Consider the following 21,281-nt stretch of genomic DNA (forward strand, 5'->3'; position numbering starts at 1 on the left):
AAAGTTTTCCATGAAATCTGTACAGTTGATATTTCATATTGGACATTTTAATGAAGGATGTTATACAGGATGTTCAGAATGAAGCACGTAATTTTTTCGTGAAGAAACACGAGGTCAAATGTCTTTGCACCCCTAGGGAGATATGGGTTGTTCAAAATGCTAACTTCTCATGTTTCCCTTGATGAATGGAAGGAGCGAGAGATATTCTATTAACGTCAATAGTCTTCCCTCATTCTGAAAAAAGAGGACTCATCATTCATCATTGAGCGTTAGATAGGGTAGCCCATGGGCCATTCTCAGAAAGGAAAGGAAGGGAGATGAGAGAATTAAAAGTCAAAGAGCCTGGTTCTCTCTGAACAAGTACATCTCATCAGCGAACCTACCTGGTGCTGTTATGATTAAAACAGAGAAGCATTGAGAAGAACTTTAACACGAAGCGAGGAATGGAAAAAAGAATACACAGAATTTTTAACCATTCAATGGTATACTGATGGTTCAAAAACCATGACAAGGGCTGGCGCTGGTAGGGCAAGCACCAAGTGTAAACTATCGTTAGGCTCCTGATGGTGTGTTTTTCAGGCAGAAAGAATCACAATCGAAAGATGCGAGCCATAAACTTGAAGAGAAACTATCAAGGATATGACATAGTGATCCATTCTTATAGTCGAGACTCTATCAAAGGACTGAACTCCTATGTCATCGACTCAAAGCTGATATGGAAACTCAATGAAATACGCAAGAACGCAAGTCTCTTCAGTCTGGGCTCCAGTTCACTCTGGAATTAAAGGAAATGAGGAAGCCAACACACTCACCAGAAAGGAAGCCACTTACTAACCCAGGGCCTTTCTGTGGTATAGGAAAATGCACCTATAGGAAAGAGTTTCAGGAGAAGAAAAAAAAAACAAAATAGAAACATTCTGGAGAAATCTTCCAGGATTGGATCATTTGAAAAAATTCCTCCGGAATTTTAAAACTGCAAGATCCCAGAAGTTTTTGGATCTGAGAAAGAATAAGTTACGCCTCCTCATCGTATTCCTCACAAGACATTTTGGCTTTTAAAAGCATGTGATGAGCTTATCAGAAACTGACGAGCGTAGCATGTTTCCATACTGTTAATTCTGCAAGTGTAGATTGTTCTGTTCCCCTGGTTACAGAATGCCTCGCCATTGCAAGCCTGCGCAAGGAATGTCATAGACGAGAAAATTATAGGAGGAATGGGGACTCCCCAAAGCTCTCTCAGATACTGGAGTTCATTGGAACTGTGGAGCTGCAGATGGCACAGTTGTTCTTTGATGGGGAGTACAATAGACTTTGAAGGTCGCAGTGAAATGTAACACCCTTACCAAACCTTATACGGTTAAGGGTTAAGGCCGACACAGCTAGGAAATACCACATCTACTATTCTTAAGGTTAGAGGGACGTCCTTGTGTCGACTTGTATCTCAGGTTATTAGACTGAATGCGGATGGACAATAGACCACAAGGCCTCGGTTTAGCCCGGGTAGAACAATAACCGGAGATTACTATCCGACATTACTGACCACTCTATGGAAAAAAATTAAAGAGAAAAGACGCGGAAAGCTATCCAAAGGTGTTTTATTTTTGCAGGACAACGTTTCCATGCAAAAAATTCGTAATTTAGGGTTTGCATTACTAGACCACCCCCCTTATTCACCAGATTTGGCTCCATCCGACTATCATCTCTTTTCTAAACTGAAAAAAGTTTAAAAAGTCGCAAATTTTCTTCCAACGAGCAGGTAATAAAAGCTGTGGTGGTCTGGTTTGCAGAGCAAGGAGAAATATAATTTTTGAAAGGTCTAGAGACGTTGCAGACGTTCGCTGTAATAAATGTATCCGATTAAGAGGAGAATATGTTGAGTAATATAAAATAGAAATATTTTGACATTGAAATTTTGTTTGGTTCTATAGTAGGCTAAGAATTTCTCAATATATCCTCGTATAGAAGGTATAAATGAATGTAGGGGTTGGAATAGTGAGAATCTTTCATATAATGTTTTTTCTAAGCAACGCCGACTTAGATGCAGCTCCCTAAAGAAAAAGGTGGAGCTTGAGAATTGAGAATGCAATTGAAAATAATTTGGCAGTGTTCCTTATAATTACAAAGTTCAGAAAAAGCCACCCATAAATTCAATGCTTCTGAACATATTAGGATGTTTGCGAAAAAAATTGCGTTAGAGATCTCTCAACTTTATAGGAATAACTGTTTCAAAATATAGATTATCAAAAAAAAACGCACTGTGTAGGGTTTCAGACGTACCTATATGGAAATAAAATATAAAATATATCTGGGTATAGACAATAATTTTAGTTATATTTATTCTCGTCTTCAAGAAATTACCAGCGCATTCGCCATATCACTACTAAAAAACTGTGAGGAAGCCAGTGCAGTGAAGAGGCATTCTTGTACTTACTGAGATTTAAATAATTCTTGAATCTTACAGTTTCAAAATCTCGAAGGAACTTTTTGCAATGATCCATTACTGAAAGATTCTTCCAAAGTATATTTCTTGTAGTTTCTTCCTTCTCCATAAAGTTTCACTTATAGGTGCATTTTCTTATGCCACAGGGTTCTGGGGCAAGTTTGTTGTCCTCCTTGTTTCTTTTGATTCCAGAGTGACCAGGAACCTAAACTAAAGAGACCTTGTTTTTCTTGCCTATTTCATTAAGTTTCTTTCGACACTCCAGTATAAGCTTTGAGTCGTTGTCATAGGAGTTCAAGGCTTTGGTAGCAGAATGGATCCCTTTGTCACATCCTTTCCAGGCATATGTCTGAGCCTCTATCGATTGCAAGTCTTTCTGCCTGTAAAACACTCCAGCAGGAGCCTAACTATAGTGTACACTTGGTGCTTGCCCTGTATATTCCAGCGCCAGCTCTTCAAATGGTTTTTGAACCACCTGTGTACCATTAGATGGTGTTAACTTTGAAGTTGTTCTCACCGTTTACATAGTATCGTGATGACATCACTAGGTAGGTTCGTTGATGAGATGTAGTTAAAAGAAGACCAGACTCACTGACTTTCAATTGTCTCAAAACCTGTATCTTCCTTAGATAATCTGAGGATAGCCTCGTGGGCTAACCTATCTATAACAGATCTGTCATGACCTCAAGTGCTCTAGTTGGGCATGTTCTCATAGCTCCAGTGATCCATGAACAAGCAAGTCTTTGTACCTTGTCGAGTATTTTTCTCGTGCTTGTCTGCCCTGCTTCAACAAACCAGACTACAACCTATCAGTAACAACACGATTCAAGAAGTCTGCATTTCTCCCACACCGATCACGTATCAAATAACCTGATGAGTACATTTTAGTAAACTTTTCCAACCTGCACATCTTTTTCACCAGTCTAGACTCACGCTCCACTAAAGGCGCCCTCAGAATACAAAATGGGAACCATATCAACAGCCTCCATTCCAACTCCATCAGCCGATGAACCGTGCAGACGCATCTGACTTTTTTTTTGCGCCGTCGAAACTCTTCGACATGTAACAACTTCGCAGAGAACGCTGCCCGATAGTCCTGGGGACTTTAATTGAACGTATTCAGGGTGCAATCGACCATGGCAGGCCGGGATGGATTCAAATATGTCGGAATCGATTCTTGGAGGCACCGGGGACGGCGTAATTGAATTAGGGGGTTCAGTTTGCTCTTCCCATTGCGGAAGTTCGAGATAAAGACTTCCAATGGACGTTCGACCTGAGCGAATGGAACCAAGAGTTCTTGTTTCTGGGCGTAAAGGAATTTCCGTCGGTTATCGGAAAAGTACAAGGTGATTGATTATAAATTCCACCCCCCTTTAATGTTTGCATCTATACTCCATTCACTTTTATTTTAGCACTCGGTTGGCCATGGAAATTTGACACATTTCACTGTGTATAGAATGAAAATGTGGTGTTATGACGCTTGTCAAAACATTTTTGGGTTTTAAATTAACGCTATGTTGCCCGTTCTACGTAAAAGTTTCTGTTAGTACGTATTTTATCACAATGGCGAATCTCTTCGGAAAATATGTGACGAACATAATTGAAGGCGTACCAAATCCAGTTATTTGTAATACAAGAAATCAGTATAATATAATAATATGCACTAGCTTGAGGAGAGTAAATTTCGTTATCTTCTTTGGCTAGAGTTTGAATACGTTACATCACTTGTAGATTTCAAAAATATTAACCCGAAGATGAAATGCATATGATGCAGTGGTTGGGAATGGGTATCTCCCGAAGGAATTAACAGATAATTACAAGAATGTTAAATTCTTCAACAAAAATCATCTTGCATCAATATATGTGAAAGGAATTAAAGGAAGTTTCAAGTCAAGATGAACTTCACCTCTGAACAAAAATTTCACATGAATAAACAATTAACGGGACAACCGGCGCGTATTTGTGGCTGTTCATCGTAATACATTAATAATAATAATTAGATATTTATTGGTACCTTAAGACATTTACAATGTATAGGACAAGTCAAATGAAAAATAGAAAAATCAATTTTTGGGAACTTATTCTACGATGACATTCATCGAAATTCCTGTAGTAAACTTTTCGCATTAATTCACTCAAACATAAAATTCTCAAATGCCACCACTTTTTTGGGTCTCCCAATAGAAGGAAATTCTTTGTCATCCTCTTCGTTCACAATCTTTCTGATTGTGGAAATATTCAGCTGAAATATAAGTCGTTTAGATTCAGATGAAACATCATATAAATTCTCTTACATTGAATATGTTCTCTACCGTCTGACTTATTGTGGATTTCAGAATATCAGGGTATAACTATTTGAATGAGCGGACATGAATTCTAAATAGCACTTCCTGAAACCCTGTATATTTTTTTCAATCACTTTCGGCATTTTCGTAATAAAAATTGATATTAGTTGTGGCAACGGCGTTATATCATTAAAGACATTTCATGAGTGCCAACCTTACTCTGTTCTAGTTACAAAAACTTGAGGAAATTATTTCATGGCCAACCGACAGCTAAACTGAATGTGAATGGAGTATACATACTCGTGTACTCGTAACATGCGCGTGTCAGATCCGAACATTCAGCCCCACCACGCAAACTGTCAGATTAACAGCTGTATTCGGGTTCGGCTTTTGGACGGTCCGAGGATGGTTCTAGAACTGCGCAGAGGATTTTATACTAGGGCGCAACAGTTTTGCGCAGTTTTAGAACAATTCTCGGACCGTCCAAAAGCCGAACCCGAATACAGCCAACATGAATTTATTATTAGAGACACGTAGGGCATATACAGTATCTTAATCTGACACGTTCCAGTATGTACATCTGACGATTTTTTTTACATCTTTGAAAACCTGACGCTTTCTCCATCGCTAAAAGTGCAAACATTATAAGAACCTTCTTTTCTTTCTACCATCTGATCTCCAAAATCCACTAGGTCTCCACGACGCTCGAGTAAATCCCGATTACGCATCGTCGGCTCCCTAACTATAGTATTCATTGCATCTCATCTCCCCCTTTCAAATATAATATTTCCTACAACCTTTCAGAGAAAATTCGCGAAAATTGATTCTTAAACAGACACTTATCCCACTCGCTACGTATTACAACAAAACGTCTAAAGATCGTTTAAAGCTTCACTTCCTTGTAGGGGCTTAATTGGGATCAGCAGGAATCGAAGATAGCTACATGGGTATCCGCTTTATGAGCTTCTAAAATCGCGATTTTTGCCGTGAACTCGAACGCAGGTGGCGATGTAAAGATTTGTTGGAGGGGCGGAGTGAGAGAATTAGGGGCTAAGTGGATCAGGATGATGGGGGTAGGCAGTGGCGGCTCGTGAAAGGCGGCAAAATTAGCGCAGTTCACCCAGAGGAATGGGTAAATAGATCTAAGTAATCATTGAAGACGAATGTTGTTCCCTTACACCTTCAACCCTTCAATACCTTACTAACGCCTTAGGTGAGACTAGTAACAATGAATTTTGGGGGAAGGGACCTGATGTGGATAGAACTTGCCTCCGGGTTGGCTCAGTGGTAGAGCACTTGATGGACAATCAGGTGGTGTGTGGGTTCGAGTCCCACCTGGGGAGATACTTTTTTCACAACACTCAGTCAGTCTTGATATCTACACTGATTATATTGTTTGGTTATGTTTCTAACGAGGTTTCTAATTTTTCTTCAACCGAAGACTTGTGGTGTGTGTGGCTGACATAGATTTCACTGTGGAAATCTACATCTACCCTCTGTTGACCCATGCCAAATATTCGACAGCCGCCCCTGATAATAGGGATGGAACAGAGACGGCGCTGAAGTCTAGGAGAAGGTATGGGATTTTCGTTCCTCTGTACTCTCTCATGAATCAATCAAAATTATATGAGAAGATCGGAGAGCTTTTTTAGATTCTGGCAACTTTCCCGAAAGCTCCAATCTGAATGACTTCGTATACCGGCGGGGGGATTGAAAGGGAAAAGAGACGAGTTATTGATTCGAGTCTTGAGTTGCGAGGAAGAAGAGGCTGCGTGAAATTGAGATATGAAAAAATTTTCTTTATTCAATTTGAGCCAGGAGTTTATCGGAATGGGAATTCTTTGAATTGAGTGGAAAGGATTCCGAAATTCCGCGTGAGCATAGAGAATTGTTCTGATTTAGCCAAAAAAAAAAAAATCGACAGCCCAACTACTAATTTAGATGAAATGACGTCAACAATCCTGAGCCTAAATTAGCTCTCTTAAAATAAACTTTCAAATTATATGGATTCAAGTTAATAAGTAGATATCTAAATGCTGTATGGTTTCTGACACTAATCATGGGGTTTTTTTATCTGACAGTTTGAAGATGATAACAAGGCTTTTTTTGATTTTTCCCTTCCCGTAAGTCTAATCGTTTCTGCCTTCATTATGAAAGTTGTAGATAATTAAATTCTACACAACTTTTGTCTGAAGCAATTTTACATACTCTCAACCGTTTTCGATTTAGAGCGCGATAAGTGCGAGGAGCTCAGCCACACATGCGGAAGGCCAAGGTCAATGTAGAAACCCAGTCTAATGAACATTCATCGCCATATATCTGAAAAACGTTCGAAGGTAGAAAAAATTGCTTCGGACAAAATTTTTAGAAAATGTTATCCTCTACATTTTTATACAGAATGCGGAAACAATTTGAATACCAGAAGAGGAGATAATTCAAAAAAACTGATTTTTGTGACCTTTATGGTCAATTTTTATTAGATTAAATTTTTTCCGTAAGTCTTGAATCATTAGCTTCAAATTGAGAGAAAAAGCCACCGCGCTCGAGAATGTACAAGTGACTTTTTTTGCAAGTTTGGCGCCCACCCACACATTTTTGTCACTACTATTCGGACAAGCTGATGTCCTAGACAATTCCCCTTATATACAGATCTAATTTTTGGTAGAGGTACTCTACAGAGTCCAAGAGATCTCTCCTCATATTATTAATCTGACAAGCTCGAGTAAACCCCGAATTTGCCTCTTGGACTCCCCAACTACTACGATGACACGTAAACTGTCATCAACCCAAATTTGACTGTATGTATCTAATCTGGAAGGAAAACACAGAATGGTATAGTATAAACTGAGCACTATAGGCAATACATTTTATCAATGGCATGACGTCAGGGTTTGCTTGAAAAACATCGTTGCCAGACTGTCAACACTATACCCTTTCCTTATACTGCTCACCATTGTACACACAATGAAATGAAGAGATAGGACTAGTAGTTAGGTAACTTTAACATTTTAGTGGGAGCGCCCACCAAAGTAGCGTAGGACTGAGATGGCACATACATGACAAAGGCGATTCATAATTTTCAGATATCGCGCATCTGAGTGAAGTTTCAGTTATTATTTTGCATCGCCTTTGTCATGTATGTGTCATGTAGGTGGTCTATTTTGGTGGTCGCTCTCCCTTAAGAGAATTGTGAGCATAGTTTTCTCTATACTTTTCCTCAAGCAAAACTCCCTTTGATTTACTTGGTAAACTTTGCGCTCAGCTAAAGTAAGGTGCTCTGAAGTTAATTTCTACTACTTACCCCTCGCAGTATCAATCTGAACAGCCGATAATGGTGTATTTGTAGATTACAATATTCACAATAATTTATCTCTTCATTCGAAGTATTGAGTGATTCCTCATAAGATTATTTATGTCGTGTAGGCATAGACACTATTATGCAAGACCAAATGCGTTGCTTTAATCTACATTGCTAGAAGCACATTCGATGGTTTCCATCTATCTTCCAGAAAAAACACAACGGAGCCTATGGTGAACGCTTACCCCCCCATTTCCTCTTTCAAACGAGTCACAGCAGGATTCATGTGTTCATCCGCCATATTATCTTTCCAGGAAATCCACGTTGTGGAAACAAATAAAAACGACCCATTTCCTGGGAGCTTTCGGCCTTAAATCAAGAGCCAGACGCGGCGAAACAGCACAACATAGCCGAGAAGCCCATTTGCAGAAATAAAATAACCGAATCTTGAGAGAGAGTTCCTACAAGGGCATCAACCGTCGACTTACGCCTCATGCGAGAGAAATGACCGGAAAGATTGGGCACGTAACAAATGTTTCAGGCTGTGAACAACTCGGATGTTATTATGATGAAAATGGAAAATGATGTTTCATTTGGGGCTGGCAGCGCGCCATCGGCTGGCACATGAACGTTGAGCATGTTCGCGGAGTTGGAATTTTATGGTTCTTGATTAGGACGCTCATGAATGAAACCGTTGTTCGTTCTTTCGCTTTCTTTCGCGTGGTTGATCGAATGATGCCATGAATAATCAGGAAAGGGTTCGCGAATGTTGCCCTTGGAAGATTAGCATATTTGGTGGAGCCCAATTCACAAGTATAGTTGATACATCGATGCCTTTTCTTCACCAATTAGTCCAGTAAATTTTTACCTGAAAGACGGGTTACCTCGAAGTGACCTGGGGAACCTGGAAATCTTTTTAAAACATTAAGGTAGTCTTGAGAATGGTTTATCTGAGTTTGTACCCTTCCAGCGGTTGAGGATAACTTTTGGTGGCCCAAAAACGTCGAAATTGAACTCTTATTGAATACTGGCAGACGATACTGAGTATTATCGAGTAGTATTAACATTGGCTCCCTGTTAAGGCATTCTATTTTGGTCTCATTTGACCTCGCCAGAGCAACACAACTTCTTCTCTGATAGAAAAACGTTTGAAATTGATGGACTCTTATTGAATACTGGCAGACGCTACTAAGTATTATATTATCGAGTGGTATTTACATTGGCTTCCTTTTAAGGCATTCTGTTTTGGTCTCATTTGACCTCGCCAGAGCAACACAACTTCTTCTCTGATAGAAAAACGCTTGAAATAGATGGACTCTTATTGAATACTGGCAGACGCTACTAAGTATTATCGAGTAGTATTTACATTGGCTTCCTGTTAAGGCATTCTGTTTTGGTCTCATTTGATCTCGCCAGAGCAACACAACTTCTTCTCTGATAGAAAAACGTTTGAAATAGATGGACTCTTATTGAATACTGGCAGACGCTACTAAGTATTATCGAGTAGTATTTACATTGGCTTCCTGTTAAGGCATTCTGTTTTGGTCTCATTTGACCTCGCCAGAGCAACACAACTTCTTCTCTGATAGAAAAACGTTTGAAATTGATGGACTCTTATTGAATACTGGCAGACGCTTCTAAGTATTATCGAGTAGTATTTACATTGGCTTCCTGTTAAGGCATTCTGTTTTGGTCTCATTTGACCTCGCCAGAGCAACACAACTTCTTCTCTGATAGAAAAACGTTTGAAATTGATGGACTCTTATTGAATACTGGCAGACGCTACTAAGTATTATCGAGTAGTATTTACATTGGCTTCCTGTTAAGGCATTCTGTTTTGGTCTCATTTGACCTCGCCAGAGCAACACAACTTCTTCTCTGATAGAAAAACGTTTGAAATTGATGGACTCTTATTGAATACTGGCAGACGCTACTAAGTATTATCGAGTAGTATTTACATTGGCTTCCTGTTAAGGCATTCTGTTTTGGTCTCATTTGACCTCGCCAGAGCAACACAACTTCTTCTCTGATAGAAAAACGTTTGAAATTGATGGACTCTTATTGAATACTGGCAGACGCTACTAAGTATTATCGAGTAGTATTAACATTGGCTCCCTGTTAAGGCATTCTGTTTTGGTCTCATTTGACCTCGCCAGAGCAACACAACTTCTTCTCCGATGGAAAAACTTGTGGAATTGATGGACTCTTATTGAATACTGGCAGACGCTACTGAATATTATCGAGTAGTATTAGCATTGCCTCCTTGTTAAGGCATTCTTCATTCTCTTCATAACGTATTGTATGACGATCAAATCTGAATTGTAGATAGAAAACACCGTTATAGCGTACTTACTATTTTTGGCAGAACAGCCGATAAAACGATAACCAGCCTGTAGATATGGTTGAAAAACAAGAACGATGTAGGTGAGCAGGCAAGTTGAAATTGAGTCTGTTCCATATTTCGACGCCAAGAATCACTTCTGAAATATATTGCACCCTGTATAGTGTATGGGATCAACCCAATACTTTGCCATCTACATGTGCCTTGTCACATTCCAAAGTCCTCTGAAAACGGCTCTCTGCTACGGCAAATAATGAAGTTCCCATGTACGATGTTACTAATTTACAAACGACGCTAGGAAACAATGAAAATCCCCGGTTTCGCCTAAGTAGATTCCCACGAAATTCGGTTAGAGAGAGAATGAACTTGGAGAAGTTCATCATTCTGCAAAAACCCCGAGCTTAATCACGATAGGACCGGGGAAGATAATGAACGAAACAACAGGATCATAATGGCGAGGCGGAAAAACAACGAATTCGTCAGATAATAATTGTGCCCAGAGGGCCAAATCGTCCACTCAACGTGGTAGGACGAAAATAAAAATGTCCCGAATCGAAACTCCGGGAAATTAGCGTTGTTTTTGCTGGAGTCATTCGGCGTTTCTTCCTGTAATCGATGCCAGAGCATTTGACCTAAATGAACCTAGAATTTTGTTCCCACCGTCATGTGAATTAACGCGTAATGATTTGGTTGTCATGTTTGGAAAGTTGAACTTCAGGTCAGGTCTAGGAGTACAATGGGAGCACTGCGTTGCTTCCTTTCGTGTAGTTTTGACGGTATTACAGATTTTGTTACTTCAGTACATCTGGTGTGAGTTTACTTAGTCTGAGTGTGTAAAAAAGAATAAGTAATCGAGAGAATGGTTGAAGGCAAAGTGACTCGATGCTTTTGGTGGCCATTTTATTCTACCCTCGATTCTACCCATTGAACTCTAAAAGAACTGGAATGGCCTCTTAGGTACCAACAGAAAGGTGTGTCCAACAGAGACGGAAGAGCAACCCATTTCTTTCTAATGGTTCGGCAATCAATCGAATGACAGCATCAGACGTCTCACTTCAACGCCCCGGGCTGTTTATGTTTAGATCGTTATAAACCAATTGACAGAGCGCACAGAGAGATAGATTGCTCTACATCTTCCCTTTCAGTCTTCCTCAGTTTGCCTGGATCGAGATGCCATTCCAGTTCTTTTAAGCCCGTTTGCAACAGCCGAGAATTCTCTGGAGAATTCTCTACAAAATTCTCGCAAGAAAACGGCAGAGATTATTTTGTACGCAACTGAACAGGAATTCTACCGAAAGTGCGTATGTAACGGTACATAATTTACGGCGCATGAAATCTCGAGTAAACTTTCTAGAGAATTCTCGGCTGTTGCAAACGGGCTTAAGAGTTCAATGATTCTACCATATTTACTTCCTTTAATCTGAAGAGATTGTTCGATTCCAGCAAAACCAAAATCTAAAACAGATATTTTTCTCTGACTACTTTGTTGCTGGTTCAAATACCAAATCACGTTGACAACACACAAACTCACAAATCAGTTGAATAAAAATAATATACCTATATATTCTTTTGAAGGTCAGCAAGACATTTTTAGTTCATCAAACGATGTAGCATATGTATGAGTTAGCAAAGGTTAGTGTAAAGGGGTACCATACAATTTGGAGTATGATACAAGAGCTTAGGGAAAAACCTCAGTAAAAAAACCCTGTCTGCCCGTGAGTAGTGTAGTGATGTCAAATTTATTAACAGAATAATCTTTTAATACTGAAGGGCTTCTTTTCCATTGATATAAAAATTTCTTTATCCTCTTCCCATTTCGAAATAATATCTGAAACAAAGAAACAGGGCAGAAAACGGGAAAAAAGTGAATAATAAAGCTTTCATCAAGACTTATTCGAAGACTTGATGTTGACTGAAGAAAAAATTAAATAATCATAGGTACATAACTTGTCCTTCAATTGCACTGGAAGGAATATCACCTCTGCAAAAAAATCTTCAGCTGATCTTGTTGGAGGATCACCTTCGTCGTTAGAAATGCCTTCAGTACTCAAATTAATAATAGTCAAATCTTGCTTTTGACTGGGAGGGTCTTTCGACCAGGTCCAGTCTTCCAAGTGATGATTCTTCTGTTCTTCAGTTGTTCGAGGAACGCTACAGGACCCTTACGTTGGGGAATCATCTCCCATAGATATACCAATGTTTATTCAGTAGAAAATTGAAAAGACGAGAAAGAAATTAAAAAAACTTCTGACACTATAATAATAGTGTCTAGACCTGAGTGCTGAAAGCTAGCTCCTGTTATTTGCAAGTCTTATGTGTTAGAAGTGTTTTCGCCTCTGTATCGTTTATAGCTCGCCATCCACTTCTAGAGTCCTAAAATAATTGATATTCTCCCTAGTATCTGAGAGATCAAACAGGCTACATCCTCGCTTCTCTTGTCCAAAGCATTCTTTGCGTTATCTAACAAGCTAAGATCGAGTTACTATTTTGTGCTCACAGTATTTTTGAAATGGTCTAGACCTACAGAGTGTTTATCTTTCGGTTTTCAACTCCTTTTGATAATCTTCCTTGTAGGTGTATTATTGGATACCATAAGGCTTTCAATCTTGTGTTGCCTGAACCATGATTCATCTCAAGGTTCTTCTAGTGATGGACACTTTGCTAGCCAGAAAGAATTCTTGCATTCCCAGTTCTAAAGGTGTTCCTCAAAGCTCAGTTCTGTTACCTATGCTCTTTTAGGTATATAAAGACAATGAACTTGGTTAGGCCGAGAATCATAATATCAGCTTTGTCAACGAAATCTTTTCATTGTTTTTCTTCAACAGACCTTGTAAGTTCTGTAGTGATAAAAGCAATTGGACAGCGAGTTTTTCACCCCATGACTCAGAAAAAAATATACCTGCATTGTGTAACAATGACATTCATAGACCTGACCCTTTAGGCTCCGAAAAATATGGTCTAAAACCATCGGAGAAAAACTTTACCCTTCAGGTAGAAAAAGGGACTAGAAACCTTGTCTGGTACAGGTCTATGAACCCATTGGGCAGGTATAACAAGCCAGAATCACCAGAGAGAGATTCAGTATCAATTTGGCAAGTTACCATTTCTATCCAAAAAAGGTCTCCACAAAATGAAATTTGGTCCTCCGTTGAGTCACAAAACTTTCGAGTAAAATGAATGAAAAAAGGTGTTTTATTTCAACTCTTTTGTTGCATATCGAACTTTGCGTAGTGAAATATTCATGAATGAAGTTGCAACTGAATTCCTTTTTTTCAACAGTCCCACGGTTTTCATGGTGGATATCTATACAACGTACTCAGATATCTATTAACAAAAAGGGAAGGACAAGGTGCCTTTATTTTTTACCCTCTATAACATTTTCAAACGTTTTTTATATGTCTTTTGTTTTCGGAGGTTCGAGAGTTTTTGTAAGCCCAGCACCTTGAATGTATACATATACATATATTACTTCATCTTTCCAGGCTTTCCTGTTTGGCGTAATTCGCAGTGGAGTTTTTCTCATCTTCCCCTTTTTGTTCGTACATTTCTGAAGACGTTGGGGAGATGAAAAATAACAAGCTATGTTTTCCCCCACGTCTAGATGGAGAAAATTGTATAGTACTCAGAGGAAGTTCGACGTTATCATAAATGGAAATGGAGAAGTTGAGTGTTTCGTTCAACTTCCACATAGGAAACTATAGGCCATGAGTATTTTTACACTTCAGATCTGGCGCGTAGAGAGATGGAGAACGAACATTTCGAAAAAAAGATATGACTACGATTGTTCTTGAGAGGAAATCATGGGAGCTGAATATTTTTGCCACGTTTGGGTTAAAAGTGCTCAAGTGCAAAATATTTATGCACAGCTGAATCTTTCTATGAGAATTGAAGAGAAAAATTCTCAGCCCACCATAGAACCAGACAAAATTTCAATGTCAAAATATATTATTACTCAATATATTCTCCTCTCAATTAGATACATTTATTTCAACGAACCTGCAACGTCTCTAGACCTTTCATAAAAAATGTTTCTTCTTGCTCTGCAAACCAGACCTCCACTGCTTCTATTACCTCCTCGTTGGAAGAAAATTGACGACCTTTTAAATTTTTTTTCAGTTGACGAAAGAGATTATAGTCGAATGGAGCCAAATCTGGTGAATAAGGGTGGTGTTCTAGTAATTCAAACCCCTAATCACGAATTTCTTGCATGGCAACATGAGATTTGTGTGCTGGGGCGTTGTCCTGCAAAAACAAAACACCTTTGGATAGTTTTCCGCGTCTTTTCTATTTAATTCTTTCCCGAAGAGTGGCCAGTAATGCCAAACAGTAATATCCTGTTATTTTTCTATCCTTATCAAAAAAATCAATCATGATTACTCCATGGCAATCCCAAAAAACTGAAGCGAGAACTTTTCCAGCAGATTTTTGGACACGAAACATCTTAGGCCTTGGAGAACCAGAGTGTCGCCATAACGTCGATTGTTCTTTGTTTATGGATCGTACAAATGTACCCAAGTCTCATCAATAGTAACAATTCGGTTTAAGAAGTCTAACTCTTTTTCAAATCGAGCACAGATCGAACGCGATGCTTCTACCCTTGCACGCTTTTGGTCAACATACAAACATTTGGAGATCCGTTTTGCAGCAATTTTTCTCATGTCCAAATTGACGTGACCTATATGATGAAAGCGTCCGTATGAAATATTCAGTGCTTCAGATATCCGTTTTAGCCCAATTCGACGGTCTGATAAAATCATGTCATGACCTGCATCGATATTCAGGGTACTGACACACAAACTGGCCTTCCCGATCGGTCATCATCTTCAATGGAAAATTTACCTCTTTTGAAGCTTGCAGTCCAATTCTTCACGGTTGCATACAAAGGACATTGATCACCAAATGTATTAAGCATATCTTCGTAAATCTGCTCACCTTTTAACCTTTTTTAAATACAGGTACTTGATGATGGCTCGATACTCAAATTTTTCGATTAATATCCAAAAGTGTTACGACCTGAATGGAACTAGCCAATTTGCCATCGTTAGGACAACTAAATGGAGAACGTTCCACCAAAAGCAGATGCTGAACATGGTTTCGGTCTCATCTGACCTCGTCAGAGCAACATGGCTCCTTCTGCGATGTAATATATAATTGTCCTGACGAATGGCAAATTGGCCAGTGCAATTGAAACCGTAACATATGGTTTTTTAAACAGTTCGAAGAAAATACCTTATTTAGAAGTTTTTGAAGAAGTGCTTAGTTGAATTTCTTCACAAAGTGCTTAGTAAATGCCAGCGATGCTCAGTGCTCAGAACTCTGGATCACTTTTTGCGAGTATTACTTGGAGGCACGTTTTTTCAGCACAGCTCCTTTCATAACACAATCCAACATCCAACAGTAGCATAAATGAGATGTAAAACCTAGGCTAATTAACGTTATAATAATACTCATTTAATGTTCGACGGATGATAAATTTCTTAATCAATTCGTAAAAAAACCGAGCTATCCTATCATTAGTATTCACACCACGTCCCTAGCCATTTCCACAAACGGTTCAATTGACGTAACTGAAGGTGTTGCTATTCAATTTTAACACGTCGTTTTATTCAAATTTTCAGGAACAATCTCCGGGTAACGTGCCTATATTCACGCTCACCCAATGACGCTCCAGCATTTTCGTGAACATATACACAGGATGGTTAACGATAAGGGAAACGTGTAGAGGACACCTCAGAAGGAAGACGATTTTACCACTATATGGCTTATATTTCAAGAATGTTTGTTCATTTCTGTTTGATCACGAAGATCTGTTTTCTCAACATCTTAATTTTGACATACAAGGACATTGTCATTCGATTTGCACAAACACAATCTGTGAACTACTCAGAGGCAGAGTACAGATGCCTGAAATTTCTCGAAAAACTGCCAGCAAAAGGATATACTTTCAGAAAATAGATACACTTTACACAATAAGAAAATTTTTAATTTATTATTGATCAGGTAACCATATAATATGAAAGAATTTTCTTGGTGAAAAACGTACTATTTTATTGACATTATTTCATTTCCCATCTTGTTAAACTTGAATTGTTTTGAAATAAAGATCATTATTCATTTATATAAGGAATGGTCCTCTGTCAAGAGCTAATGAGTGTCTCGGATAAGTTGGGCTCAGTGTGCCTAGATTATTACAGTTCAAATATATATACTCCATTCACTTTTATGTTAGCACTCGGTTGGCCATGGAAATTCGACACATTTCACTCTGTATAGTACGAAAATGTGGGGTTATGAAGCTTGTCAAAACATTTTTGGGTTTTAAATCAACGCTATGTTGCCCGTTCTACGCAAAAGTTTCTGTTATTACGTATTTATTCACAATGTCGAATCTCTTCGGAAAATATGTGACGAACATAATTGAGGTTTATACAAACTGATTTAAGGCATACCAAATCCAGTTATTTGCATGGAAAATACAAGAGATCAGTATAATATCATAATATGCACTAGCTTGAGGAGAGTTAATGTTAGTTATCTTCTTTGGCTAAAGTTTGAATACGTTACATCAGTTGTAGATTTCAAAAATATTAACCCGAAGATGAAATGCATATGATGCAGTGGTTGGGAATGGGTATCTCCCGAAGGAATCAACAGATGATTACAAGAATGTTGAATTCTTCAACAAAAATCATCTTGCATCAATGTAAGTAAAAGGTTGCTGTTCATCTTAATACTACGATAACATTCATCGAAAGTCCTGTAGAAAACTCTTTGCATTAATTCACTCAAACATAAAATTCTCAAATGCCATCACTTTTTTGGGTCTGCCAATAGAAGGAAATTCTTTGTCATCCCCTTCATTCAATCTTTCTGATTGTGGAAATATTAAGCTGAAATATAAGTCGTTTAGATTCAGATGAAACATTATATAAATTCTGATGAAACGTCTTCAACCTTTAAGTTAAGAAGATAACCAACATTAACTCTTCTGAAGCAACTGCACATCATGTGTCAATAATTCAATTTTCTTCCATAGCAAAAATGAATATATTCAAAAACTGATCACCTGTCCTTTCTATGCAAATAACTACATTAGGAATCCTTTCAATCAGTTTGTATAAACGTTAATTAGTTCATTACAGATTTTCGAATTCATTCATTTTCTGACGTAAATTCACATTGCGTGTAATACGTCATTCCTGAGACTTTTAAGTAGAACGGACATCATAGCGCTGATTTAAAATCCGAAAATATTTTGACAAGCGTCATAACCTAACATTTTCGTACAGTGTGGAATGTGTGAAATTTCCATGGCCAACTAAGTGCTTTTATGAAAGTAAATAATGTGTGGCTGGTATTTCATCTGATTTGTGTTTTGAAAAACTTTCTTCGAACACGTCCATCTTGGAAATACCACAAAAATCACTGAGGGAATACTCCTTTCTCTGTTGATTCGGTATAAGGAAGAATTGATTATTAAGAAACTCAAATCCGAAACGCCATTTGTATAAAAAGTAAACAATTAAAGGGAAGCGATTGCGTTTCTCAGAAACGTTCTGCGTCCATCGAAATGAAATACAATCCACAGCATTTTCTGACAAACTCAGCTCTATCTATTTCCTCGTAACTTCAATACCTGAAGGATATTTTACCAGGGTTTGTCGAATTACTCATTAGTTCTCCGAAATTCTGCAGTTGTCGGGAAATTTTAACATCAACGTATACGCTCTAATAAAACACTATTCCTCGAAATTGTTTCGTTTTATACGTTCTCTGTTTTCTCATCATTAAATTATGTTTTTGGTGTTTCGCCAACACTAATACTCCTGGTTTTGATGGACCATAAATCAGCTTTGTGAATAAAACTTCTCAGTTTCTATAACACGTGTTGAAAGAGTTGGGTTATTGTCATGGAAGTTTACATTCACGCACGTTTAAACACGTCCGAATCATGGATTTGCTCAGTGAATGAACGTTTCAAAATTGAATCCATTTCGTCCACAATCATCTCGTAAATGAAGATCACTTTATCCACTTGTGGAATAATGAAAAATACATCTTGAATCAATCATATTTTACCTATTTATCGTCAATATTAACAAAAATATACACTTTTGTTTTGAAATCCGATTCTAAACCTTGATTTATTATCGTATTGTTAGAAGTATTCCCCCATGTTTGACAGATCTGAATTAGTTGCATAATGAAACTCCTGTCATAAGACGATTGTAGCAAAGAATCAGTTTGAACCACTTGCATGTGATTTTGCGTTTCTAGATATTCCAAAATCCTTTTTAGATCCAAAAAATAGTTGAAAAGGCATATGTTTTTCCTCTGACAAGCGGCTTATCTATTACAGTGTCAGATAAAAAAACATTTTGTGTAATGGACCTCGAACATAAAACTCAATTAATGACACAACTCTTGCTTTGTTGTCTAGTTTATTTATAAAACCATCGTGTTTATTTATTGATCTTACGGTTTCAATGTAGTCAATAAATTCCAATCGATTATCGTCCTTTAACACTGAATGAAATGCTATAACAATAATAACTGTAGTTTTTTCGAAATAACTGATACTCACCTAGAGTCTGGTGAAAAATTTTATCAAAATTGACTTCATTCTTCTTCTCCAAATATTTGTGCATAACACTCCTCACGCTGAAACAAAGAAAGTGAACGTCAGCTGAAGAAAATTTAGATTTTGACATAAAAATCACAGTTTTGTATACTCCTAACCTAATCAAATCTAATGATTTATTGAATAAATGGTGTATTTATTGACGTGAAATCCATCGCTCATTAAATGCATGCAGGGCGTTTCACCGGTGACAACCTGTTTATTCAAAAATAATCTCAAAATGAAAGCTAATTGACCTTAGGATACCCATTAACATCCAAATTGAAGAATAGCATTTTTTCATCAACTTGAACTTGCACTCTAATTTGAATCTGAACGATTTTAGGGATAACGGAGCATTAGACAGGTGACAGAAGAGTTTTAGGAAGGTGAGTAAGAGAAGTAGGTAATAACTAGGGTTGTAACCAAAACATTGTTTTTTTTCTTTCAAATATTGATCAAGTGTCATATCTGCCAAATGAGATTTTTCCTGATTTTTCAGAAAAAAGTATCAATCAATTCCGAGATCAATTCTGAGCATTATTTCAAATAGACCATCACTTCTTCCCTATCAATACAGAATCATAGGATTTAGTGTTTCCCAGTATCTAGTTTCTGTATTATTTGTTCTTTTACAAACGGAAGATATCTCCAGCCTCTATCAAAACAAAAGTCATAGCTCGCATCATATTTTCCAGGTAAAGCATTTCAATGTCGTGACTAATCTGGCTAGTTGCTCACTGAATCAAATTATTCCTGAATGGGGAAGAATACAAAGGAATATCCACTCCAAACTGATTCAGAAAATATTCAACAAAACCATACGACGTAAGTAGATGAGTAATCCATTCAGGTTACAATGAATTGTTGTTCACAATATCATTTTTCATGTATCGTCACGATATAGACCATATACTATCATCGAAATTAGCTCGATGATAAGAAGAACAAATATTTGAAGAAATGGAGGAAAGTACACACATTTTTAGTCATTTGTTGAGACCTGTGGGAAACCACAATCGAGCACTGTTACACATAGCCGGGTATGTCAGATAGGAATAAAGCAACCATCAGAGGTTGGATAAAAAGTCTTTCTTCTGACCTCAGGAATCTTGTGTTAGAAAATATGTAGTAGTAAAGGACTCGCCCTTTATAAACAGTGGACTGAAGCACAATTTGGATTATCCAATTTTCGGATATAATGAGAAAAAACTGTGAAATTTCGAATCAGATTGTTGATAACAATTCATGTCAAACTCCATCCGAAATTTCCAATCAACTTCTCAGGAATTGCAGCAATTTCCCACGTTTTCTATTCAAAAATCGTTTCCTTGTGTTGTGCACCATTTTTCCTAACCTAACCCTAATCTATCAGCTGTCAAACTGTTGTACGCTCTGGTTGGCAACACTTCTCCACACAAATGGCGGCAAATTCAAAACTTACGTCCTTCATAACTTCCGTTCTGAATTTTTCAACGAGTGGGATCATATTCGCTTTGTGAAAAAACCTGCATAATTTTATTTTAGTCAAGTGATCCTCCTTGGAAGAGTGAAGCAAGAGTGAAAATTCCAGAATCAGCAAAATCGCCAGCCTCAAGGGCTTCGTGGCTTCTTAAACGACGATAATATACCTTCGAAATCTCATCCTCAAAATCCCAGCTAGAGCGTGGAGTTAGATCCGAAAAACCAAATTATCAACGTATTAAATATTCAAATGAAATGTTGAAGCCAACCGAGGGAGAATTGAATGTAGTCCGAAATCTCCCGGTGGGCTGTGATATTGAGCGGGAATACGGCCTCATCTCGACATTCGCTGGGAGAGAACTTCAATTTTATGGCACAACATCGAATTTAGATATTTTCCTTCGTAGTGCGGATCGATGCGGAGCCTGCTGGGCGGATCTGAGCGGCAGGGACGGATCCAGGAAAATTTGGGCGGAGTTCATGAGTATACTGCCAACAAACCAAACTTCGCTAGCTATTTTGACAGATGACACTTCGCCGAGAACTTCGCTGATGGCCCTGGATCCAACCGCCAGCATTTCCTACCTACCTGAGAGTGCTGTTATACTTTGAAGTAACTAGTCAAGTCACAAGCAACATTGTGACTCTTCTATATGTGCCATGACATTGCGGTAGTGGAGGGAATGAAAAAGCTGATAGACTTGCGAGAAATGCATCAGACTAACACCTTATGAACTCAAACCCTTCTGAGGGATTGGAGAAGAATACTACAGAGCAACAATCTTACACCAAGAAGCTCCAGAAGCTCGGCTTCAAGTCATCAAGTCATAAAA

At 38.1% G+C, this 21,281-nt stretch overlaps 1 protein-coding gene across 2 annotated transcripts in view; it reads right to left on the reverse strand.

The window, feature by feature from the left end:
• The window catches only part of LOC123316262 (G protein-coupled receptor kinase 1), a 98,388-nt gene that overhangs the window by 50,457 nt on the left and 26,650 nt on the right, over positions 1–21,281 (reverse strand). For both annotated transcript variants that reach the window (XM_044902234.1, XM_044902235.1), the window contains exon 2: positions 18,949–19,025. In XM_044902234.1, coding sequence (XP_044758169.1) covers positions 18,949–19,025 — 77 coding nt within the window. The remainder of the gene's footprint in view (positions 1–18,948; positions 19,026–21,281) is intronic.

The sequence above is a fragment of the Coccinella septempunctata genome, chromosome 7, assembly GCF_907165205.1.
Source record: "Coccinella septempunctata chromosome 7, icCocSept1.1, whole genome shotgun sequence".
Taxonomy (NCBI): domain Eukaryota; kingdom Metazoa; phylum Arthropoda; class Insecta; order Coleoptera; family Coccinellidae; genus Coccinella; species Coccinella septempunctata.